At 45.3% G+C, this 26,056-nt stretch overlaps 2 protein-coding genes across 3 annotated transcripts in view; one reads left to right on the forward strand and one right to left on the reverse strand.

Annotated features, from left to right (window-relative positions):
* LOC115327012 (gastrula zinc finger protein XlCGF7.1) overlaps positions 1 to 5,019 on the forward strand; it is a 48,102-nt gene extending 43,083 nt beyond the window's left edge. For both annotated transcript variants that reach the window (XM_042286086.1, XM_029987936.4), the window contains one exon: positions 3,134 to 5,019. In XM_042286086.1, the coding sequence (XP_042142020.1) occupies positions 3,134 to 3,939 (806 nt within the window). In that variant the 3' untranslated portion in view covers positions 3,940 to 5,019. The remainder of the gene's footprint in view (positions 1 to 3,133) is intronic.
* Positions 5,020 to 18,183: 13,164 nt separating this feature from the next.
* On the reverse strand, positions 18,184 to 24,211 carry LOC120843229 (zinc finger protein 239-like). Its single transcript, XM_042294705.1, has 2 exons — positions 24,193 to 24,211; positions 18,184 to 23,055 (listed from the first exon to the last, which is right to left on the reverse strand). Exons 1-2 carry the CDS (start codon positions 24,209 to 24,211, stop codon positions 22,082 to 22,084), a joined length of 993 nt encoding a protein of 330 aa, XP_042150639.1. The 3' UTR covers positions 18,184 to 22,081.
* Between the last annotated feature and the right edge of the window lie 1,845 nt (positions 24,212 to 26,056).

Raw genomic sequence — 26,056 nt, forward strand, 5'->3', positions numbered from 1 at the left:
CGCAGACGTTCGGGAAAGTTCTTCGTTTCCCCCACATACGAGGCGTCGCATTCAGTGCAGCTTCAGCAGCTGCTGTTGCTTCTGCTGTTATCGCAACTTGTTCTGCTTCACATATAAGTGGAGACATGTAATCTGATAAAACTTGTAGGGTCGCTCTATAATAATCGCCGCCCGATCAGTCTGTGCTTCGCTCATCCCCCATGGAGTGGCGTAACACAAGAAGACAGCGAATGGGTTTACTGTACTTCCCCAATGCCCGTCCTTGAGAGCTAGCAGTTTGGGCCCGCTGACCTTGGTTGTCGCCCGTCAATCAGAGCTGGCACTCGGAGTCTGTGTCCAGGCATGCGGATCGTCCTTCCCATGCCAGCGCTGCGTAGACCAGCTGTTCGGGGCTATCATCGCTCGAGTGTTGCTTGCTGCGGAACCACCCCGGTGTCGTCATGGCCCGGCCGGAATGGCCAGGGCTCACCGTTCCCTCTGGTCCTGTTCCGAACCGCGCTGGTGAACGCTCCAGGGATGGCCAAAAGCGAAACCCGGCTTCATCGTTCCCACCCTGCCTCGAACAGCACGCTCTACCACGCTCTTTCCGGCACCAGCTCGTGCCTTCTCGGCATGCTTCCCTGCTGACCGCTTGTTATGTGACCTCCACCCCATTGTCTTCCACCCTCGTGTGCCACAAGCTTTATCCAGATGATTTCCACAAGCACCCTAATCTCCTTGTTGCACCTACTTCACTGTAATCCCAATTTGCATCTTTTCCAGTGAAACTCAGGGCCCCTGGTACGTCTGTTATGCCTTTGGGAAGGGCACCACTAAACTCCTTACATGTTAGAAACACGTTGAATTGTTTCCCTGTTTTCATATGCTGCATATTTTATCTATATCTTAAAATTTAGCCCTGTATGTGTTTTTGCTGCCCTGTATGTGTTTCTTAAGACTCCTGTCCTGGGCTGAGCCAGCAAAGTGCTCCCTTTGAAATTATTGCCTTCCCAAGATGTGCCTAGGTTTACCAGACTGATTTTCATCAAAACGTGCCTACCCGTAAATGTGCACAGACGGCAGAGGCTAGAAAAGCGACCACAGATGACAAATATGAAGAATATCGTAACATAAGGAGAAAAGGGCAGTTTACGCATTTGGCTGGAAAGCCCTGATAAATTAAACTGTTATTCGGTGCCCAGGTCTTATACCTCTTAAAGGAAGCGCAACCAGCAGCAGGCAGTACTGAAACTCTTAACCCAACGTCTCAACTAATTTTTATTAGTGGACCCTCTTGGTGTCCGTAATACTGAGGCAAATCTGCATGTATTTACCCAGTTTTCAAAACTAGCTGTCCACAGTCTGGACTGAGGGTTTTAACACTTACGAGGCATAGTTGGATGGGAGGGATTGGTCCCCCGAAATTGTATCTACTGTAATATTCCGTGCCATCGCCCACCCCCTGCCATAAAATTCATAAAAGTGGGATGGGCCATGTCTCCGTGAGTAAGCACAAAGCATTTAGAAAAAGTTTAAAAAGTGCCCATTTTTCTGTACATATCTAGCACGGCTGCACAACAGATGCATTAACCTCAGAACTCGAATTAATTTAATGGTTTTATGCAAGAAATGCTCACGAAAGAATGTTTTACTATCACAAAGTTTGTTACTTGCATACGTGCGATGGATACTGCTGATTGGCATACAGCACAAACGTTTTTTTCGTAAAAGTATGTCTCTAACACTGCTATGTTCTCATCGTTACTTAAAAATAAAAATCAACAAGAAAATATAAAAACTAATTAGGCGCATTGAGCGAGCCAGAGGACAAAAGAAGCGACGAAGAACAATGCTGGGGAAGCGGGAAAGTTGGGGATTGCGTTGGCAAATACTTTGGCGTCGGGCCAAGTCGGGCGCCTTGTGAATTGCAACGAGTAGGCTCTTGTGCAACTTCCTTGTTTGGTGCATACATGCGTGCATCTGTGCTTGGCATGCTATCACCGCGGGTTGAGACGGCGTTGCTGCATAGCATGGACAGCACCACGAACAGTGAGCTTCAAATGGGACGCTCTACAAACTTCTGTACTCGGGTCCAGTAAATCTTTATCTACCCGTCGGCTTTGTCTTAAACATTGTGCAACCTTCTCAACTGGAGTCACAACGTTCCGAAAGAAGGAATGTGTTTGGGGTGACCTTACTCTGGTGGAGACAAACTTTGACCTCACACTCTGTAGTTACATTTCCAGGATATAAGACGTTCGCTGATCTCGTGATCCCTGAATAAGTTACTGCTTGTGTTATCTTTCCAGCTTCATTTTTTTTTTGTCTGAACAAACTTTTTGATTGCAAAACAAAGTTTAATTTTGGTCTCTCCATCGTTTTCTTTTCGCATGCATGTACTATGACTCCAAGGTCACGAAAAAAGGGAGGAAATGCGTAAACAAAGTGAAGTGTCTTTCTCTTTTTGTTTTGTCAAGGACGTCCTCCAATTGTAAGGTCCGCAGCCGCAGCATTCGTGTACAACGAATGTCCGTGGATTGCAGAGTCCGTGTTGGGGTATTATAGGGGTGGTCAATCACTATGTTTTGTCGGTAATCAATATTCACCCGAAAAGTGGGGTGGGTGATGACTCAAGGATGGCCGATGAGTTGGGAAATTACATTATATAGCGAGACGTGACTGCGTCACATGTTGATATTCTTTTAGTAACTTGAAGGAAGACTTTCCACGTGACCTGCCATAGACGAACAGTCGTTGCCAATTAGAGAACTTCATATCTAACAGTCTCCAGAAATGTTGTTGCACTCTGAATGATGAGATTTCCAGCCCACAAAAAGTATTCAGATCCAGATTCTAAATCCAAAAATACTGTAATGAAAACATTTTCGTGAGATAAACAGTATTTTCAGAAAACAACTGTCCAAAGCGAGAAGATATGTAACGTGTGATTTAGAAATCAAAATGACAAAAATCTATGGAATTATTTTTTATAAGATTTTCACTTTTCAAGACTAGAGATTCCTAACGGTGCCAGTTGCATTTTAGTGCTTCTGTGAACTAAATTCCAAAACTGTGTTAAAGACTTCTTTTTTAAACTAAGTGGCTATCTTGGTAGGGCTTTCCTTGTGTGTCAATACATAGTCTTTTCTTCTAGATGATGGAGCCACATTGTTGGGAGAGTCCAGCTGCACATTGAAGGCCACCGAGGACGCCTTGTTTGGATGCTGTTCCTGCGCCTATGTCACCAGAGATCAGCGTGGAATTGTGAGCCACCTGGCTGCCTATGGTGATGAACAATCCAAGTGCCAGCATCCTCCCATGTCTGGGTCCAAGTCCCAAGTGCTGAGCAAAACCCAAAAGCACAAGAGTGAAACGCCACATAAGTGCGAGCTTTGCCCCGAAGAGTTTGCTTATAATTACCTTCTGGCCTACCATATTCGAACACACACTGGTGAAAAGCCATTTAAGTGCATGCAATGTCCCAAAGTCTTCTCTAAACATTTCCTTCTTACCCGCCATAATCAAACACACACTAGTGGGAAACCTTACAAATGTGAGCTGTGCCCCAAAGCCTTTGCTCTAAATTACCATCTGCAAATCCATAATCAAACGCATACTGGTGAAAAGCCATTTAAGTGCACACAGTGCCCCCAAGCCTTTGCTCGAAATTCCCATCTGCTGCGCCATAATCGATTACACACTGGTGAAAAGCCATTTAAGTGCAAGCAGTGCCCCAAAGCCTTTGCTCGAAATTCCGGTCTGAGACGCCATAATCAAACGCACACAGGAGAAAAGCCATTTAAGTGTAAGCAGTGCCCCAAAGCCTTTTCTCAAAATTGCAATCTGCAAAGCCATAATCGAACGCACACAGGGGAAAAGCCATTTAAGTGCAAACAGTGCCCCCGAGCCTTTTCTCATAATATCAGTCTTATCCATCATTATCGAATACACAGTGTTTAAAAACCTTACAAGTAAAAACAATGCCCAAGAGATTGCTCAGAATTTTAGTTTTCCGCTAGGACGGATGCACATGTGCAGAATGCCTTCCAGTTGACCCTGCCCTGTGTGTAATCATTGAACTTGTGCAGAAATTTATGCAATTTCAATTGTAGCATAGTTAGTATTCTCCTGCGGCTAATGTGCAGGTTGCACATGATGCATTCTTGATAAATCGCCATCTTTGGGTCAATCCCTGACAGCTGCGCCCGCACGGCTCCACCAGGACCAGCCACAATATGCCACGAATCTTTCTCTGGTGTTAACATTGGAATTTGCAGTGCCAATATGGTGTCGTGCGTGACAATCAGCCGCCCCACCAAGTCGCAGTCGAACAAAAATCACACGAGTACACTTAAGACTACTTACGTGTGGGAAGTCGAAAGGCATTATAGTCCCATGGGAGAAATGTTTTTCGAGTAATGTTTCTACACATTAAAGTTTAGGACGGCGTATACGACGACATCGAGGACGACCTTAAGGACGACGTCAAGAACAATGCCTAGAGGTCGACGTCGAGAACGACGCCTAGAGGAGGACACTTAAGGAGGTTGTGGCGTGTTTGCATGGGCAGCCACGTTTGCCTCCGGTAGCCACCGTAGATGTAGACGCTGCTGCCGATGTCGAGGCCGTATATGTACACGTGGTCACATCACAGTCCACCGCACGAAGCACACAATGATCACAGATGAAGTCCGAAGCACACCTTTTGCACATGGCACTCCGGCGGTGACATCACGCTAATGACGCTGGATGACATATTTTTATGGGCATATTTCGGCCACAACGCCGACGGACGCCTTTTGTTTTTCACTTACTGTGACAACGGAGGTTGTCCTAGAGGTCTAGGACGGCCGCAAGGGCGACGGGTGTTTTTGAACATACGATTGAGCAGCGCGTGCCACTCAATCACATTTTATGGCCGTTTACTCCAATTTGTCATTCAATAAGACAAGTAAGGCTTTCGCCTTAAAGGAGCCCTCCAACAGTATTTGAGCGTCGACTTTTTTTTGCGGTTTCTACACGCTAGTGGTCTCAGAAACCCAGTGGACAACGAAAGAGTTTGAAAATATTAGCGCATCATATTTTAATTTGACAACTCGGAAACACCTCCTCCGACGGTGGCGTCGTGAGGTGCCGAATGCGCGCATAACGGCGCTCCCTTTCACTATATGTCACATTCTCTGGGTTTCGTGATTGGCGAGAGCCGTCCCAGGAATTTTGAAGCGAAATAAAGTATATCACACGTGACCCGTCATTATTTCTCTAACAAGTCATTTTTATAGAGCTAATAAAGTTGCAAAGTAAAGTTCAAAAAGGGCAAAAAAACAACGCCTTGTCGCTCATGCGCGCCTCCCAGCGGCGTCCGCGACGTACCGTCGCGAGCAGAGGACAAGTGATCCGTGCAGACAACGCGCATCGTATTTTCACTTGTGTGCCCCCGGTCCCGGTCAACTAAAAGCAGTAAGAGGAGCCAGGGGAACCCTTATTTTCTTTTAATGCTGTGACAGACTTTTCACTGTTCGAGTGAAGTGCGGCGACGGGACCCAGCTTTTGCCCAACGGGACCGCTCACCAGTTTGTAGCTCCTACTCGCCAAGGTGGCTCCGGTAGCGGAGTTGCGGGAGACGAGTCTTCCGCGGCAGTCGAAGCGGGCTGAGGCAGAGACGCGCCGCGGCGCTTGCGTGGAGTGTCCTCGTACGGCGCGACGCCCAGCTCCGCACTCAAAATCCGATAAGCCCGGTAAATTCATTGATGATGGCAACCCGATCCCAAAGCTACGATGGTTGCAGCTAGGCCTAATGGCCGACGAGCCGATTGGGCCGACGCTTTGCTCCAATCGCCCGGGCTGACGCTTTGCTCCCATTGGCCAACCGCTTTGCTCCAATCGCTAAACTGTTTCATTTTACGTCATGAAGCGCAATGTTTTGCTTATTTAAAGTTGTTTTCTGTAATATTTAGTTTTCTAATAACTCACAAAATATTGCGAATTTCTGTAATATTTTTTTTCCTCGGTGTTCCTGCTTTCACGGAGCTCCGTTTCAGTGCGAACTTCAAAACCGGTCAAAAAATTGTTGGTGGGCCCCTTTAAGAAAAAAAAAAAGAGGAGAGAAAACTTGCGGACTCCTGTTTCTTCGACTCTGAAACACGAGTGCGAGAAACCATTGTTGCTTTCCGTGAGAAGGCAACGCGAATGGCTTGCGCACATCAACCGGAAAAACCTTGACGAAGACGTCGACAATTACCGAGTCTCTTCAAGGCACTTCATGTAAAGTAAGTGTTGGGAGCGGCATAGACTTTCTATTTTCCCGGGGGGGGGGGGGGGGTGCTGCTGCTGCGCATTACCTTCTCACCAGAACTGGAGATGGAATCTAACGAAAGCACACTGGGATTCCATTTCCCATGTATTTTGTCAATAAAGGCAATGTGGGCGTTATTTTGTTTACATGACACTACTAGAAGCTCGTTACATCACACGTAAACAGCGTCTCAGTAAGGATCATGGCCCGGGGGGGGGGGGGGGGGGCGAGGGCGAGGTTCGATGCCTTCCCGTAGTCTATGCCTATGGTGTCGGCACTGTTTGCTTTCGTCGGACATGAGCAGTAAGATTTTCACAATACTCTGCCTCTCGCCCGTCGCTGCTGCTCATCACGACGTACGACGGTTGCATGTGGTTTCGACGGACCGAGCGATAGCGGGTCCTGTCACATCGCTTGGAATCGATTAGAAAAGAGCCTTAGGGGTGCAGAATGAGGGTGAAATTCTTTTTGCCTGAGCAGTGGCAACTAAAGGGAGACAAAAACAAACTCAGGAGAAGAGATTACTTCTGGTGTCGGTTTTCCTCTGCTCCTGCGATAAGCTCACATTCAAGCTTCTTAAGCATGTTTCTCTGTCACGATTTAACTTTTGCCGCAACTAGGCCTAAAATATGAACCACACATTAGCGATTCTTCCAGACGAAGCGACGTGACAGGACCCGCTGCCGCTCGGTTTGTGGAAACAACATGCATGCGACGCATGTCGTGATGAGCAGCAGCGACGGGCTACGGGCAAAGATTTTTGGAAATCTTAACGCTCATATCTGACGAAAGCAAACAATGCCGAGACTTGCCCGAGATGAAGTGCCTTGAACACACTCGGTACTTGTCCACGTCTTCGTGGAGGTTTTTCCAGGTGATGCACGCAAGCCATTCACGTTGCCTTCTCACAGAGAGCAACCGTGCTTTCCACACTTGAGTGTTCTGACTTTCGGAGTCTGGAAGAAACGGGAGCCCGCAAACTTGCCCTCTTCTTTTTCTCCCTCGACTGCGACTTGGTGTGGCAGCCAACCATCAGGCACGACACCATACTAACACTGCGAATTTTTAAGTCAACGACACCAGAGAAAGATTCATGGCGTAGTACGGCTGTCTGCTGTCAGGGACACAAAGATGGCGATCTACCTTGAATGCACCATGCACAACCCACAAATAAGCCGCAGGTGAATACCCCCTATACAAATACTTGTGTTTAGGTCACCACGCTGAAGCGCTTGTGCGCAATAAACCTCACGAATTCCAGCAGCGTGTCAGGCCATTCCCTAAATGGTCTTGCCACATCGGGCACATACTAACACATAAGGCTGACAAACCCTGAGGGGATTTGCGTAAAGATTGGCAGGAAGTAGCTGGGCCTTTCAAAAGCCAGCAATATCTGAGAAGCTTGGATTGGAATTCCACTTTTGTTGGTCACATGCACTGTGCACAAAGAGCCGGACTATGTGGCCTTGCTCTCAAGCTTCTTGTCCGAACACCACCGTTTGTGATCACACTAATGTACTGGGGAGTAGGAAATGATTTTTTGCCAGCTGTGATCTAGAGGCTGGGTCAATGAATAGGAGACATTGTTTAATGTTTTTCAGCGCAGTTACTTTGTGTTCTGCACCTAAACGCACGTTGGGTCATGCTTTAGCTTGCTCGAAGCTCCCTTGCATTCACTCGAGGTGTGCTCCTTTGAGGTGTGGTCTAATCTGTTTGTAAAAGTGTCTTTAGTGTTTTTTCTCGATAATAATCCCATATATGTGGAAGATGTAATCATGCCAAATGTTAACACGAGACCAGAATGCAATCCTGCTGATTAAAAAAGAAAGGTTGGCAGTTTCAACTTTTAGCCTGTTTCTTTTAGCTGCTGCAAATTTTGGTGCTGAAGTAGTGGCTGGTTCACGCCTTTGCCACTACTTAGGACAGGAGGCTAAATACCTGCTTTTATGCCTCTTGTGAGTGTTTACAACATTCTGCATTGTTGTGCAGCTGGTCATAAGCCATCGCAAGAGGCTTAATAACCGGCCTTGTCTCAATCGGTCATAGTTGAACACAAGCGTGTGAGCAGTCCTTAAAGGGCCCCCAAAAGGAAAAAAAATATGTTCTTTATGGACAGTATAATTGTGACATGCGTGTCAAAACAAATTTTACGCGTAAAAAAAAAAAAAAATTAGAGCGATATTGGCAGCGCGAGATTTATTTGAAATTCTGCGCGCAAAGTCCATGACGTCACGGAATGGTTATACACTCTTTTCAACTTAAAGGACACATGCAAAGGAAAAATACATTTTTTTTAGACAGCTTAGATGGAAAAAGGATGTCATAAAACGATTTTACAACGAAGAAAAAAAAAATTTAGAGCTATATTTACGGCGCTATACGAATTTGTAGTTGGCGCTCGCGGGAGCCGCCGCTGGTCACGTGGTAGGCCCGCGCGCCGCCGCGCTGCGTCGCCGCCGCACGCTGAGCGTCGTGCGAACGCCGCTTCAACGCGTTTCTCCAAGCCGCCGTCGCCGCCGCCGCACAAGTTCGTCTGCTTCGGGGCGCCGCCGCCGTCGTCTGACCGGCGCACAGGTCTATCACGTCTGCTTGCGCTTTTTCAGGAGTTTTCTTTGGGCTCTAAAAGTTACTTATTCGTCTTGGTTTTTTGTTATACTTCAAACAAAGATGAACAAGTTACTTTTAGAGGCCATAGGAAGCTTCCGAAAGAGCGCAAGCACCACGTGATAAAGAAAGACCAGTCACGTGATAAATACAGACCACTTTTCCGCGGTGCCCGCGGGCGCCAACTACAAATTCGTTTTGCGGCGTAAATATAGCTCTAAAAATTTTTTTTCTTCGTTGTAAAATCGTTTTATGGTGTCCTTTTTCCATCTAAGCTGTTTAAAAAAAAATGTTTTTTTCCTTTGCATGTGTCCTTTAACGAGATGGCCAAGCCAATCCACCTTTCCTTCACGCGCGCGAAATGGCGATAGAGAAAACAAGTGTAAAGGAGGTGACTACCGACTAAATCACGTCTCACACCATCAATATTACACTAAAAAAATTCCTTTTTGCTTAAATTTAATTTCCCGGCACACGTGTCCCAACCGGACTGTTTAAAAAACTTCTTTTCTCTTTTCAGAGGCTCTTTAAAGGGGCCCTGCACTCCTACTTAAGCATCTACCTTTTTTGCAGTTTCCACATCTTTGCGGTTCGGGCAACCCAGCGGGCACGGAGAGAGTAACTAAATATCAGTGTGTCATATTTTAACCGGACGACATGGAGGCCTCCTCCACCGACGGTTGCGCCCCGTGGTGCCAAACACGCGTGCCTGTGACGACATTGTGACATTGTCAGTCCTGGCCAGCTCCAGCCTTACAACTGGTCAGAGCTGGTCAGATATATGCATATTAGTATATGGATCCCAATGAAGGTCTTAGCCTCTTCCAGCAGAGGTAACACATAAAGCAGGAAACAGCAAAAGTGTACACTACATTTGGCCAATATTTTGCTCGCTTGAGCTGGTCTCTTCACCCATTATGAAAATGGAAGCATTATCTGAAAGTGTTTGTTTGGTGTTACCTTTTTGTGTGGCTGAAGCTAGCGAGCTTGTTGGCTGAAGCTGGTACGTCCGAGGTGACCGCTTGTGCCATCGAGCCATGCTAAATAGATAGGCAGAGGAACCGGGCTTTGGAGAAACCACCCCTGTGATGCCCCCAAGGGGACAACCACCCCAATTCAAAAGGGTTTTGGTGTAACTAAATACTGCTAATGGACACGGGGATGCATCATACACTTTTATTCATTTATTATACCGACCACTGATTGCTGATACCGAAGTATTGGCGGCATGCGTAAACTACAGGGGGTGTTTCTCTAGCTATCATCATTGTTTGTGACGTCACGGGTGAGACAGATGGACAGACCGCGCAGATCTTGGATCCCTCGGCTCGCCGGCTCGCTTCATGCACTGTTTGGGTAACGCGCAGCAAAGCCTAGTTTTGCGCGTTATTTTTATTTGGTGAAGTGATATTTGTAGTCGGACATTTTACCAAAGCTTCAAACTGTGGTACGTTAACAAACACTTTTGGCGCTGAGGTGTCGAAGCACTGGGTTGGGGGAGTGCTGTTCTCTAACCCAGTACAATAGCTGGATGATGAAGATAGAATATTCAGTGCTTTACCCAATTACAACATCTACCACGGCAAATAGGGTGTACTTTTAATTATGATTCGGACAAAATAAGATTCAGAAAGAACTGTCATCAAACTGAAATTCGGAAAGCGAAATTCGAGAACCTCTCGCGTGTTTGGTAAACACTTCAATGAAAGCGACTCCGTGTACCCTGTTTGTTCCAGTGTGTCCTGTGAGTGCTGGTCTCTTGTTAGTTCCAAGTTGATTCCTTTTAATTTTGTAAACCAATAAACAAACATTTCCTCAAAATAACTGGCAGGAAGAAGCGCTGGCTGGCTTCCAGAGTTCTTTCAATTAAATCCCTGCATAGTCACCCCGTCGACACGAAACGTGCGAGACCCCCTCGCGATCAGTCTTCGATCTAGCAAGTCGGTGACACATCAGCGTCCCAAAAATCGAGGTATACACCTTTTATGAATTACTACAGTTTGTATGTTTAATCTTGCACTCATATCCGCATAATCCATGATGTGCTCCTCAGTAAGCGATTTTAAATTTGTAAACAATTCTTAGTAAAGATTGGATAAAACAAATTAATATATCGCCTGAATTTGCTGGGTTGTGTTCGACAATTTGAAGAATTTACGAAAATGTCCGCTTTTCTTTTGAGCAGAAGTTGCGATGCGACAAACATCTTTGCCACATATTCGATGCTGTTGGAGCTGAGTGTCAGTTGCTGACAAGCATTCGCTTGTCAGCAAGTGTCGAGTCACACTTGGATAGAAGCATCGGTATCGGCAAGCTCAATCTGTCTAAAACCAGTGTCCGGCGCTTTGCAACACAACTGTGAGCAAGTGAGCAGCTAAAAAGGCACCATGTCATTTACTCTGGTGAATGCAAAAACCTTTTTCTACAGCAGCCTCCACAGATCTAAAAGAAGAAAAAAAAACCAGAGGCGCCATGAATAGCCTTGACGCACACCGCACAAGCTCTAATGTGAGGCTCCAAGCTTGTTTTAGAGCGCAGCTCTTAGGGGCCCGTTCCCGGCTTGAGCGGCGTCGCCGTCTGCGTAACCAAGGTCATCCCAAGGTCACTTGACCCCCAAGGTCACGTGACCCCAAGGTCACGTGACCCCTCCCCAAGGGTCACGTGACTCCCCAAGGTCACATGACCCCTCCTCCAGGGTCACGTGACCCTCAAGGTCACGTGACACCCAAAGTCACGTGGCTTTCCAAGTCACGTGACACCCGGGGTCACGTGGGCCCGATGACGTCACTGATGACGTCACCGGCATCCGCATCGTCAGCGTCATCATCAATGATGACGTCATCAGTGACGTCACCGGCATCCGCATCGTCATCGTCATCATCGCTGATGACGTCACCGGCATCCGCATCGTCATTGTCATCATCACTGATGACGTCACCGGCATCCGCATCGTCATCATCACCATCCGCATCGTCATCATCGCTGATGACGTCATCAGTGACGTCACTGATGACGTCACCGGAATCCGCATCGTCGTCATCATCACTGATGACGTCACTGATGACGTCACCGGCATCCGCATCGTCAGCGTCATCATCACAGATGACGTCATCAGTGACGTCACTGATGACGTCATCAGTGACGTCACTGATGACGTAACCGGCATCCGCATCGTCATCGTCATCATCACTGATGACGTCACCGGCATCCGCATCGTCATCGTCATCATCCCTGATGACGTCACCGGCATCGTCATTGTCATCATCACTGATGACGTCATCAGTGACGTCACTGATGACGTCATCGGTATCCGCATCGTCATCGTTACTGATGACGTCATCGTCGTCACGTGACCCCCACCCAAGGTCACTTGCCCCCCCCCCCCCAGTACCCTTCCCTCCTCCTCCTCAAGAGCTGCGCTCTAATTCGGCGTTACAGAAAGTTGTAAACGGCTTTCACTTTTCTTTTTGATATAAATGTTTTCCTAATATTGAAAGCAACTTCGAGGCACTGTTATTTATTAGAAAGATCACTCACAAAGATGTTATACGCGTTTCTTTAATAAATAAATCATTTTAATCGGCATAGATGCGAACTAATGTAGCCACTTCGAGCATTGAGATTGTGCATCGTCTGCTTGCATCTTACCAGCTGCGTCACAGGAGGGCGCTTGAATGGCAGGCACTTACCAGCCCTATTTCTCACAGTGAAAGATAACACAGAAGGGTATGCAGCATGCATCAGTAAAATTAAGTGAAAAGTTCTAAGAGGGGCCAGAAAACGTTGAATGCAAAACCGCAAAAACATAGGTAGAGAATCGCGCTGACGGGTTTTCACAATCCAGAGAGTGGCAGAAAATTTCTCGCTGATAGAGCTTGCGAGTGGCACCAGCCCCATCAGCATCAGCAACATGGCGATGACCTAGAAGCATTTTTCAGAAAGGTGCAGATACTTTCCAATAAATGGCCAAACTCTCTACATATACAGCTCTGGGCAACTACGGTCGAAAACGGAACCAAAACAAATGACTGGTATCGCTTCAGTGGCACGAAATATGATCACAGTCGAAAGGTTACGTTAAAATGAAGCCGCATACTCCACTAAAACCGATTCTGAAGATCCAACCAGCTGCTTTTCAGGGAACGGCAAGCAGACTAGCTTTTAGCCAAGGAACGCTGGCGCAGCACCCTTGTGACATCACGTCGCAGTGGAGCTGCAGTTGATTGGTTGCACCGCATACCGCAGCACCGTTGTGAAGCCACGTCGCGGCCGTGTGGCTGATGATCAGTGTTGCCATCCCTCTAGCAGATAGTTCCGGTTTTGCCGTAGGCGCCCAACTAAACTTTAAGCTGTGTTATTTATAAATCTACACACAATATCAAAAAAGAAATTATACCTTGTAATTAGGGACACTGCTTTAGCTAAAGAGTTATACTGTCAAATTAAAAAAAAATATTGACCGGAGCTGCCCTTTAAGCCACTTCATGTCAGGTTCATGCCCAAATCTTTGGAAGGCTTGTCAAAATTGGGAGCACAAACAGCATAGATGCATAGAACAAGATTGTAGACATAGACCAACTTTAGCGTAGACACTCTACGAGGGACTCTAGCTTGGACTCTAGACAGATGAACGAGACATCCGGACATCCCAATCTTTTGCCGAATCGAAAATGCAGCGCCGAATCTTAGGATTAGGCAAAGCCGAAGTGTTAGTGAACTTTTCCAAACATGTGGCAACGATTTGGCAAAAACACATTGTTGCCAGACTAAGATATTTAGTTTTTCCTGGCAAAAAGAGTTTTCCTTTTAAATATGCGACATATAATTCATATTGACACAGTTATTGCTAGAAGAGGTGATATTCGACAAGATAATTGTATCGGTGTCATTTTTGTGTGTTTACTGGCGATTTTACAGTGACTCCTACTGCAAGCTGCACTTCTGCAGCGTTGTTCTGCCTCCTACTCCCATATGTATGATGGGAGTAAATAAACAAATTGATTTGAACAAGTGGTGCAACTACGAGATTGGGTAGTAGCGGCCACAGTCATGATACGCAAGTTTCGGTTTTGAGGCCTCATCAGCGCAAGCCTTCAAGTGTCTGCGGGCCGAATTATCTAATACAACACGAAGAACAGCTCCGCAAAAGAGCAATCAAGGGAAAATGAATCCTTGCAAGCAAGCCTATTTGGGCGCGTGCAACCATTTTTAAGTGTTGAGAAGCCTGCGTAATGCGGCAGTTGTTCCAGGCATCTTCTAAAACGATGGCTTGCATCGAGTCAAGCACACATAATTTTTCAAAGATAAGGCAGCGAAAGGCTAGAAGAGTGGCCCCCACAGCTCCCTGCAACAGCCCCGATGAAGCAGCCCAAGGAGACCTCGGCTTGGCTTCAGAGTCAAGGAGACTGAGGCGAAGACAGGATACGAGACCCCCAAGCCAGATGTATCAGACAAAGTGGTCCCACAAGATCTGGACCAACATGGTCTACAAGGGTCAGAACAGCAAATGGAGGAAAGGAACAAGGACGCTTGCACATTGCTGTCACATTCCAACACAAACTTTGATGGGCAGCAAGGAGCCGGAGGACGACGCTAAAGCCGATGACAAGAAGGCAAGGATGCTCGTGCAAGAGGACGAGGCACAATGTTGGAGGAATAGGATGGCCTAAAAATCTTTGCTGCAGATACACGGGGCACAGAAGGCCATCTTTCGGAAAGAGAGTTTCTACAACACCAGGGGAAGTCGTCTTTTATTTGATGCACAGGGAGGGACTTTCCACACAAGAGAGTGGAGAGCTTGTTCCATCAAAGACCTGGAGACCGCTTGCGCCATCTGCGAGACAGACACATAGTGATAGACTGCAGACTTGTTCCTGGAGGTTCTTGCCATTTGGACGGGGGTGGAAGCTAACATAGATTCGGCAGACAGATGCAGCGCAACAACCGAGCATTAGAGATTCCACCAAAAGAAAGCTGGAGGACTGGTGGCGTTAGAGCAAGAAGTACATCATGTATAACGTGTCACCCCAAAAAATGTTGTTTTAGAGCGCAGCTCTTAGGCACCCATTTCTGGCTTGAGCGGCGTCGGCGTCGCCGTAATTGCGCGGTGCATGATAGGTAAATTTCCCCGCTAAACTTAACGGAAAATTTTCCCCGTTAAATTTAACGGAAAATTTTCCCCGCTAAATTTAGTGGAAAAAATTCCCCGCTAGATTTAGCAGAAAAATTCCCCTGCTAAATTTAGCAGAAAAATTCCCCGCTAAATTTAGCGGAAAAAGTCCCCGCTAAATTTAGCAAAAAATTTTCCCCGCCAAATTTAGCGAAAAAAATTCCCAGCAAAATCTAGTGGAAGTTTTTTCCGCTAAATTTAGCAGAAAATTTTCCCCTAAATGGGAGGCGAGTAGGAGGAGGACGAAGGGCCTAGCCCCCTCTCCGTACCTTCCCTCCTCCCTCTCAAGAGCTGCGCTCTAATCCGGCATTACAGGGAGTTGTAAACGGCTTTCATTTTTTCTCACTGCAAAAATAAACTATGGATTGCCGAACGCTCCTTCAACACCCAAGTGTAGCACAAGCAGTCGGAACCACATGTCAAAGTCTCGGAACTAAACGTTAGCTCATTCAAAAGTTATGATTTTCTAGAAATTTCAATGGAAAAATGGGGCCCATTTTAGCTCGTCTTCAGTAACTGGCACCATTCAGCTCCATGTTAACTCTATTGACTGTCATTTTCCTAAAATCTGAAATTTGCTTATAAATTTACTATAACGGTTAGTTCTGAAGCTTTGTCATCTGGTTTGGACCGCTAGGGTTACATTTTGTAGGAGAATCAGTGTTTGGCAATGCATAGTTAACTCTTGTAAATAAAAAAAAACTGCCGCAACCTTTTTCTTCTTTTTTTGAGGGGGGGGGGATTTTGTTGTTACAGGTTACTTTTAGCTGGAGCAGAGCATGGACTCTATTCCCCAATACAAAGGGAATGGCCACCATAATTCAATCTAGTCCAAACCTATGTGCTGTGGTATGCACATTTACTTGGCGGTCAATTTTTTTTGGAGAAGAAACTGCCACAGCATGGCACAGGACAGCAAAACAAGAACTTTCCAGAGAGCTGCTATGCCAATGACACATTAAATTCAGCTAAGACCTGGAATGGCTCAAAAACAACAATAAAGCACTGTGAAAGCTCAAACTGTCAAGATTTATTTGTGAGAAACACGGACAAATATGTCGGATTACACATTTATCATCTGCAATGTTTACTCAATACAAACAAGAGTAAAAAAATCCCCACCACATATATACAAGTGCATTACACAATGCAAAACTAAGCACACTTCACAGGATCTTGTACAAAAGACATTGTCTGGCGTACATGACGCCTGTGGTCAGGGAATTCTGACATGCAGAACTCAGCAACATGGAAACCATCGGGAACAAAAGCACTGAGTAACAGAATATTGTGATCACCTAAACGCAAGAGAGACCGATATAACAAAAGCATGTGTCGTATAAATACATTATGAAGATGATGCCAGTGCAGAGAAGGAAGGCAAGTTTCAGTAGGAGCAAGTTCAGGTCAGTTCAGTTCTCTCCACCTTTCGTCAACACAGCGTGGAACGTGTATTACACAATATTAAAAGCAGTAGGCAGTCAGTCCATAGTGAAACCTGTTGGGTGGTCTGGGAATTTGACTATACTTGAAGACAACTTCTCTTGGCATTTCGGAGAAGAGTGTACAGCTTTGATCAGTGCTCAAAATGGGAGAGGGCATGTGTGCCAGTACCTTTGATTGCATTGCCAAGAGGAGTTGTCCCCGAGGAAAGCAAGATTAAAGTCGGGAGCAACTACAGGCCAATCTCGCTTACGTGTACATCGTGTAAGTTACTAGAACATATAATTTCAAATATGGTAACTGACTTCATTGATAAAAATAACTTAATAACCGAGTTTCAACATGGATTTCGAAAGGGCTATTCAACAGTGACACAGCTAGTCACCACGGTGCACGAATTTGCCTCCACTTTGGATAAATCTGGTCAGATAGATGCCGTATTCATAGACTTCAGCAAGGCATTTGACAGAGTGCCACATGGTAAACTGCTTTTTAAATTGGAAAGTATTGGTCTTGACCCAGCCATCGTTAAATGGATCGGATCCTATCTACATGGTCGTAGACAGTATGTCGAGGTTGGTTCTGGTTGCTCAGAGATGCTTGATGTGACTTCCGTTGTACCCCAGGGAAGTGTCCTTGGGCCACTATTGTTCTTGATATACGTCAATGATATTGTTTCTGTTGTGGACCCAGGAGTGAACATTCGTTTATTTGCGGACGATTGTGTATTGTTCAAAGATGTTTTGTGTACTAATGACCAACTCGCACTTAACTCAAGCTTAAACTCTATACAAGACTGGTGCTACCAATGGAAAATGAAATTGAATCTCGAGAAAACTGTCTTTCTTAGAATCACAAACAAAAAGTACCTCTCCTTTCAGTACAAAATAAAAGATTATAACGTCTCTGAGGTAGACCATTACAAGTATCTAGGGCTGACAATTGATAGTCATTTGGGCTGGTCAAGACACATCGACAACATTACATCTGCTGCTTTTAGAAAGCTAGGCCTCATTAGACACAAGTTGAAAAATACACCCCCTAACGTAAAATTGTTAGCGTTCAACACGCTTGTGAGACCTAAACTGGAATACGCCAGCGTTGTATGGGATCCCTTTACCAAAAAAGACATAAATAAATTGGAAAGGGTTCAAAGACGGGCAGTCAGATTCATTTACGATAAGTTCAAGCGATCAGATTCTCCCTCCTCTCTAATGCAGATAAACAAAATTGAATTGTTGCAGGAGCGAAGGCAAATAGCAAGGCTAAAGTTTCTGTTTCTTCTTGCAAATGATAAGCTATCTATTAATCGCCATGCATATCTAAAACCCATTGCTACGAGACAGACCAGACATCACCAACAACATTCACTGACTCCGTACTTTGCTCGCACCAATCTTTTCAAATTTTCCTTTTTTCCAAGAACAATCAATGACTGGAATTCCCTGCCCATTGAGTCACTTCCTTCTTCCTACCTCATGACCGTATAGGTTTTTTACTGGGAATGTGTATCTTGCTCTTGGAGGCTTCTTGTCCTGTATTTTTGCATTTGTTATTTACTGTATATTTTAACCTAGTGGCCTTTTTTGATATCTTTTGTTGACTGTTTTTCGTCGTGTATTTTACGATCTGTATTCACTCCTGCTTGGACCATTTAGGTCCGCAGTATGTCATAAATAAAATAAAAATAAACCACTGCGGTGCGCGCACACACTCAAAATCGGTTTCCAGCCAAGTTAAATGTTTTTTTTAGCCCTGTGCTTTCGAATCTGGCAGGTAGGATGGAAATTCCAAGCCAAGGCCTGGGGCTGCAGCTTGCACTTAAATGGCTTTTTGCCACTGTGTTCGATTATGGCAGGTCAGATCGGAATCAAACGCTTTAGAAACACGACTTGCACGTTTCACCTGTGTGGGCTCAATGGTGTACGAGCAAATGGCTATTCTGAGAAAAACTTGGATGCACAGCTTGCACTTAAATGACCTTTCACCGGAGTGTTTGATTATGGCTTCTGAGATGAGAATTCTGAGCAAAGGCTCGGGGGCAAAGCTTGCTTCGTATGGCTTTTCAGCTAGGTGCTCAATTCGGTTAGGTCAGACCACTACTTTGAGCAAAGGCTTTGGGGCACAGCTTGCACTTAAAGGGATACTGAATCAAAACTTGAAATATACAGAAAACATCAAGAAATAAGTCTATTAGGATTAGCTAAACCTGTAATTGATAATCACATAGGTGTATTTTAAGCGGATGGCTATATTTTTCGTTTTAAATGACGGGATTTTTGGGAGTGTTTCAAAATCAGCCATTGAAGAGTGCGATGCATCTCGGGAGATCTGGCATATCCGGCGCGGCCTTGACGTCATCATGCTTGAGGGGATAAGTGTACTGTAGTTACAAGCTTTGCCACTTGAGGCGTCAACGCGTTACAATCTCGCTTAGCCGAAGTACTCGAGGGCTATAACATATCGCAGAGCCGGCGGAGCGGGCTCGAATGTGCGGTGGCCGACCAATGCGATGAAAGCGGTGGGTATGATGGCATTAATGTGGACGAAGAGGCCGCTACATCACCAATGGTCGTGATGGCCAAGAAGCCATTCGGCCTAGAGTCGTATTTGTACGACCGTCTGCCTTGTCTTTGTCGTTCGCAACAGGTAACGAAGCTTATTCATGGAACAATCTTACGACAAACCCAAAAAGAAATCCGTATTCACGAAGCAAAATTGTCGCAAGTTTTTCATAAGCTATCTGGAAATCCTACGATTACGCCTACGACAGCTCCACAGGTTTACGGGCTTTTTATGATAAAATCCAGATTGCTGGCAACATCGTCCTTACATCGTTGCAATGAACAATGTGCATTTCTATGTGCTCTCTGTGCACGTCCCAAGAAAAAAGTTCTTCAAATTGAACGTTGCAAAGGATACAAATGCTGGAACTACGGATACCCGAAACAGCTGCGACAACAATCCCACCGACCAAGCGACCGCCAAGGACTATCAGGAACGCTAGGCCTAGCAAGGCACTCCGACGCAACATTGCTCCGACGACCCCGGATAAGACCATCTGCACAAGACCGACTGGCTGGCTTGCTGAATGGAACATGCTCATGCGACCTTTGTATACCCTTCCCATATGAAGTTTGAGCCCTGACCTCTATTTTGAGGTGAGAAGGCCAGTCTTTCCCCTCGTCGTCCCTAGCTTGTTTACAGATGCAGCGGTGGCAAACGCTCTCGTCGAAAAGGAACACTTTCCTCGATTCTACCTCCTTTTTTGTGTTACAGAGCTCAAATAAACGCCATATGGATTGCCTTTGCAACATGGGTACATACAATTTTTTTAGTATGTACATATTAATCCGACGTGACGGTACACCAAGACATGTCGAGTGAGGACAGTTGTTGGGAGCTACTCAATGCCGGTCTAATCTTTCTCTGCCATGCGTCACGTCAGCATCAAGTTGCAATTTTCTATAGGCCCAGCGGTTCATAAAATCAGTTGCAAAAGATCGTTCCAGAGGCGATCACCAGAATGCGATGCCAGTGCGGTTCCGCTCCCAGCGTGAACGGGTATTTACTTGGATTTTGCTTAGATCCCACATCCCTTAAGCCACGAAAATGCCGCAGCGATTTGTTTACAAGTGTACTGCTTTGCAGAGCCCGTACGGGGTCATCTCCTTTTAGAAACAATGGTAGCTGTGTTGACTTCGTAGCGATCGAGTTTGTTGCAGTCGACCGAGGCGGCTGTCCCGTCATCACGAGAGGTGGGCATTCGGGCCCATTTAAATACACATTTTGTAGCGTCGACATTACATTGCAAGTACACAATCCCCAAACAACTCCAAACAAGTGTTGCCGGAAAGATCACCCAATACTAAAACTAATGATGGCCAACTCTGTTGTTACTCCCCAAAGCGCCCGAAGCCCTTGGTGAGGCCCGAGTTCAGGCCTAAGTAACCTCTTTGAGTGAGCCTATTTCTTGTTGTGGCGCTGCTCTTACTAACATGTTGTCACGACATTCCATCGAAGCTTCACAGGCAACCACGAGGTGGTTTTCTGGATGTACTGTAACATCTCGAGTCATTGCCCACCCCCCTGCTGCCTGAAATTCATAAAAAGAGTGGGGGGGGGGGGGGGGGGGGCATGTCTTGGCGGTTGAGCTTAAAAAGTAAAGTAAAGCAGAAAAACAAATGCCCATCTTTTTGTGCGTATCTAGCACGGCTGCAGAAGAGATACGTTAAACTCAAAACTCGAATTATTTTTATTGCCTTATAAAAAAAATGCTCATGAAAGAATGTTCTACTATCGCGAAGTCCGTTGCTTGCATACACGCCATGAACACCGCCGATCGGCACACAGCACGAACGTTTGTTTCATGAAAGCACATTACACTGCTATGTTCTTCTTGTTAGTTTAAAAAAAATTCCACATGAAAATAGAAAAACTACCTAGGCGCAACGAACGAGCAAGCGAGCGGACCAAAACAGCGACGAAGAGCGATGCTGGGAAAGCGGGAAAGCCGGCGATTGCGTTGGCAAGTACTTTGGCGTCGGCCCAAGTCAGGCGACTTGTCAATCGCAAGCTCTTGCGCAACTTTCTCATTTAATGCATACATGCCTGCCTTTGTGCACGGCGTGCTATCAACGCGGGTTAGGCAGCGTTGCTGCGTGGCATGGACGGCACCACGAACATGGAGCTCGAAATGGGACGCTCTACAAACGTCTGTGTGCGGCGCTGCAGCGAAGCTTTATTTACCCGTTTGCTTTGTCCTAAACATTCCAAAACCGCTGTTGCGACGTGCGGGAGAAGAAGCAGGTTCACGGCAACCTTACTTCGGCGGAGACAGACTTTGACCTTACACTCAACGGTTACATTCCCGGATATGGGGCGTTCGCTTACCTCGCAATCCCTGAAAGGGTTACTGCTTGCGTTATCTTTCCACCCTTTTCTTTTTTGTCGGGACGATTTCTCTGTAAGCAAAACAAACTTTCATTCTGTTATCTCGGTCGTTTTAGCACGGATACACTACGACTTTGGGGTCGCTTGCAGAGAAAATGCATAAACAAAGAAGTGTCTTTCTCTCCTTCGTTTTATTTTGTCATGGATGTCCTCTAACTGTAAGGTTAGAGGACATCTAACTATAGGATGAATGTTTGCGGATCACGGAGTCTACATTGGGGTATTTGTAAAGGTGGGTGATCACTCGGTGCTTTCTTTGGAAATCAATATTGGCCCAAAAAGTGGGTTGGGCGATGACTCGGGGATGGGCAATGACTCGGAATATTACGGTGGTTATATTCAGTTTAAAGTATGTTTCCTTGCGTTATCCTACAAAATATTGGTATTGCTGAAGTGCTACTTTAATCCGCTTCATGTTTAAGCAGAGATGAGCTCCAGAATTTGGTTGCCATACCCCTTTAAATTGATTGTCATTACTGTGTGTTTCATTATGGCAGATCAGATTGCAATGCTGAAAAAAAGCCTTTAGAGCACACATTGCGCTTAAATGGCTTTCCATCGCTGTGTGCTTGATTATGACAGATCACATCCCAACGCTGAGGAAAGGCTTTGGGGCACAGTTTGAAATGAATGGCTTTTTACCAGTGTGTGCGATTATGGCGGGTCAGACTGGAATTCTGAGAAAATGCTTGAGGACAAAACTTACACTTGTATGGTTTTTCACCTGTGTGGGTTCGATTATGGCAGATCAGAATGGAATTCCGAGAAAAGGCTTGGGGGCACCACTTGCACTTAAATGGCTTGTCACCACTGTGTGTTCGATTATGGCGGATCAGGTTGCAATTTTGAGAAAAGGCTTGAGGACAAAACTTACACTTGAATGGTTTTTCACCTGTGTGGGTTCGTATATGGCAGATCAAACTGAAATTCTGAGAGAAAGCTTGGGGGCACAGCTTGCACTTAAATGGCTGTTCACCAGAGTGCATTAGAATATGACTTCTGAGATGAGAATCCTGAGCAAAGGCTTGAGGGCATAGCTTGCACTTAAATGGCTTTTCACCAGTGTGTATTCGATTATGGCGTATCAGCCTGGAACGCCAAGCAAAGGCTAGAGGACAAAACTTACACTTGTATGGTCTTTCACCGGTGTGGGTTCGATTATGGCAGATCAGATTGATATTTTGAGAAAAGGTTTGGGAGCACAGCTTGCACTTAAATGGCTTTTCACCAGTGTGTGTTAGATTATGGCTTTTGAGATGAGAAGCCTGACCAAAGGTTTGGGTGCACAGCTTGCACTTAAATGGCTTTTCACGACTGTGTGTTACATTATGACGGATCAGTTTGTAATTCTTAGCAAAGGCTTGAGGACACAGCTTGCACTTGAAAGGCTTTTCACTCTTGTGCTTTTGAGTGTTGCTGGCCACTTGGGACCTAGAGTCAGATGAGATGGGAGGATGCTGGCACTTGTATTGTTCGTCACCATGGGCAACCAGGTGGCTCACGATCCCACGCTGATCTCTGGTGACATAGGTGCAGGAGCAGCATCCAAACCAGATGTCCTCGGTGACTTTCAGTGGGCAGCTGGTCTCTGCCAAAACTGTAGCTCCCTCTCCTACAAAACCTCATCTGTATTAGGTCACTAGGAAAGCACAACAAAGATAGCCACATGTAGAAATAAGCACCCATTATTGTAGTTCTGCTTCAGCTGAGTGGTTTAATTTTTTTTCTTTTTATTTCAGTTCAAAGAAGCACTGAAATAAAGTTAGCTCTATTAACTGTTTCGTTAGTGTGAACCAGATAAACCCCTTTAAGCACTTATTTTGTTTCATAAATGCTGCTTTCTAAAGTGATAGCTTTACACGGTAACTCTGTATGGGGGGGCACGCTCATGTTGCTCTGACTGCAGGACATCTCATGTCACATAACATAACAGTGACATCAGTGTCACATGACACCATAATTTCCCCACACAACCGAGCATGAAACTAGACATCACATGACCATGCCAATGGCATGGTATCTCAATTTAATAAAAAACTGATGTCCCTGGACCATGTCACATCATGGCATCATGCTAGTTTCACTGAATAATTGGTGACGTGACACCGCGAGTTGAAACCGAGACATCGATTAACCCACTATATTTCGCATGAAAATTTATGAGACATAATATGACACTGTGTGATGTCAGGTCACCTCAGGTAACACGATGTCAGCACCACCTGACACTACAACTTGGCACCGTGATGTCAATTTTTTTTGCTAGATTTGGGACAATTCATATCACGTGACCCAATGAATAAACAGTATGTTCACTTCCTTAAATGACTGTTTAATGTTGTCAAAACAAATTTAAACTCACTCTTTCAAATACTGCATTCCATTCATTATGGGACTTTGGAAATAATCATTGCTGCCAATTGCTCAACGAAGCCAATTCCAATTACTCAATTAAGCATATGCACTTATTTCCGGCATTGTACCTACTACGTCTTTTGTCTATGAAAAATCTGTTTTAATGCATTTGCAGAAACTGTAATCTCTACTTAACTAAAAACCTTAAATAGTAAAAAAATATTTGTTGACAATGATTGATATTTTCAGGAAACTTTTAATTTTAGGTCAAAACTTAACCCAAAACACCCTCTGGTTTAGCCAAAAAATAAACTAGGAAAAAGCAGAATAGTTAGGTCACATATTTGGTGCCAGTGAGTAAAGATAAACTTTTTGATGCTCCAAGCCCTTCTACCCCATTGCTGGATCCACATGGTGATGCGCTGAAGTGCCACTCAGGGGTACTGCAGCACACTTGCCCGACTTTGAGCACCATGCACGCCAATAAACTTGGAATCATTTCGGCCCACTCCAACTAAAGAGGCAAGCTTAAAAGGGTACTCCGGCGATTTCTTGAGCTACCCCAACTAACTATATTTCCGAAATCGCTGTCCTTTACCCTCTACAGTATGCTAATTAGTATAGCGAAATTCAAGATAGTTATTGCGAAATCGGCCAATGACAATTACACCAAAACCAAGATTCAAATATACCCGCACTTTTAAATGCCGTGACGTCACGGCAAGGCAGGCTTGCGGTTCGAGCGGGCAGTCTAAAAATGAACTGTGCCGAGCAACTGTTTAGTGCTGCTGTGCAGGAGCAACCTTCCAGAGCATTCATTTGACACCATGAAACTGTTCGCAATCAGTTGGGAACAAAGTCTACAGCCCAAAGATTGAGCCCCTGCCTTCCCCCACATCATTGTTGCCAGTAGAGCTTTTCACTTTGAGAAACACTGTGAAACCAAAGTTGTAAATTCAGTAACTTTGCAAAAAAACATACTTTTGGCCAAATATCTAGGTTACTATTTCAGCCATGTTTGTTGATATGTTTAGCAAATTTTCATGCAAATCGGGGACTACAAAGAAAACGCCAGAGTACCCCTTTAACACAGTGGCCACCATCCCAAGACAGCAGTTTACTGCTGTCCCTAGGGCAATGGTGACCATTATCATTCGGCTAGTGGAAACGGCTGGAATAGGCAGGAGCTTTCTGGAAACCAGCAAGACAGAATTGCGTGAAATTTAGATGTGAAGATATTTGGTTCAACAATATTTTTTTTATCCTGGATGGATGGATTAATTGGGGCATGGCAGTCTGATTTGAGCAAACCCTTGAGATGCTCTGCCCATAGTAAAACTCAACTTCCTTGTTTTCTTTTGTTTTTCTTCAGTGACCTTTTTTTAGCTTTTCCCATGATTTTCCTAGTATACTCTTCGTTTGCTTAACACCTGGCCTACTCATTTTTTTCCTTTGAAGAACTTACAGCAAAATTTATTTAAATTGGCAATTTGAGTGAAAATAAGACAAAAACATTTCTTCAATTTCCTGGCGTGGTATTTTGCTCTAAAACCGGACCTCTGGTTCAAGTCACACTGACATGCAGACATTGAAGTTGATAGAATACTAGCAGGATTCAAATTGTTTTCATCACTGCTATCAGAAGGTATTGTCCGATTCCAAAAAATTGGATAGGTTTAAGGATGAGTTGTCATATATACCCGAGCATTGATCACTTTCAGAAAGAAGGTTTTGCATCTCTTCGTCGGCTAAAACAACATGGCTCTGGCGTGGAGGGTGCAAGAGCCATGCTGTTATAGCGCAAATGCTCACAAGTGACTTCTTTTTTCGTTCTTTGTTAAATAGAGCGCGCTAAACAAGCGCCGAAACCGAAACAAGAGTCACGCTCATGGTCGAGCTTTACAGCCCATTATAGCCGATTCACACGAGCCGAATCGTGATTTTCGTCTGCAGACCTTGTACCGCGTGACCGTAACATCACTGATTCCTGCAGACGTGCGGAATGATAAAGTTGAGTGCCTTTTCACTAGTGGAATTTTGGTAGGAGATTGACATGAAAAGCATTTAGTCTGGCAACGGTTCAATGTTTTCTCGCTTTTGTGTTTTCTGACGATTAAAACAAAAATGGCGGATTGTTGTGTTTTGTGTATTTGCTCGTTCATATCGTCGCGCTATTCTTGGTTCCACACGACAAAGAAACTGCAGCAACATTGTTCAATTGACACGACGCAGGTTCCGGTGTTCCTCCGGGTCCGTGT

The sequence above is a fragment of the Ixodes scapularis genome, unplaced genomic scaffold (genome assembly GCF_016920785.2).
Source record: "Ixodes scapularis isolate PalLabHiFi unplaced genomic scaffold, ASM1692078v2 PGA_scaffold6__148_contigs__length_123643588, whole genome shotgun sequence".
NCBI classification, from domain to species: Eukaryota; Metazoa; Arthropoda; class Arachnida; order Ixodida; family Ixodidae; genus Ixodes; species Ixodes scapularis.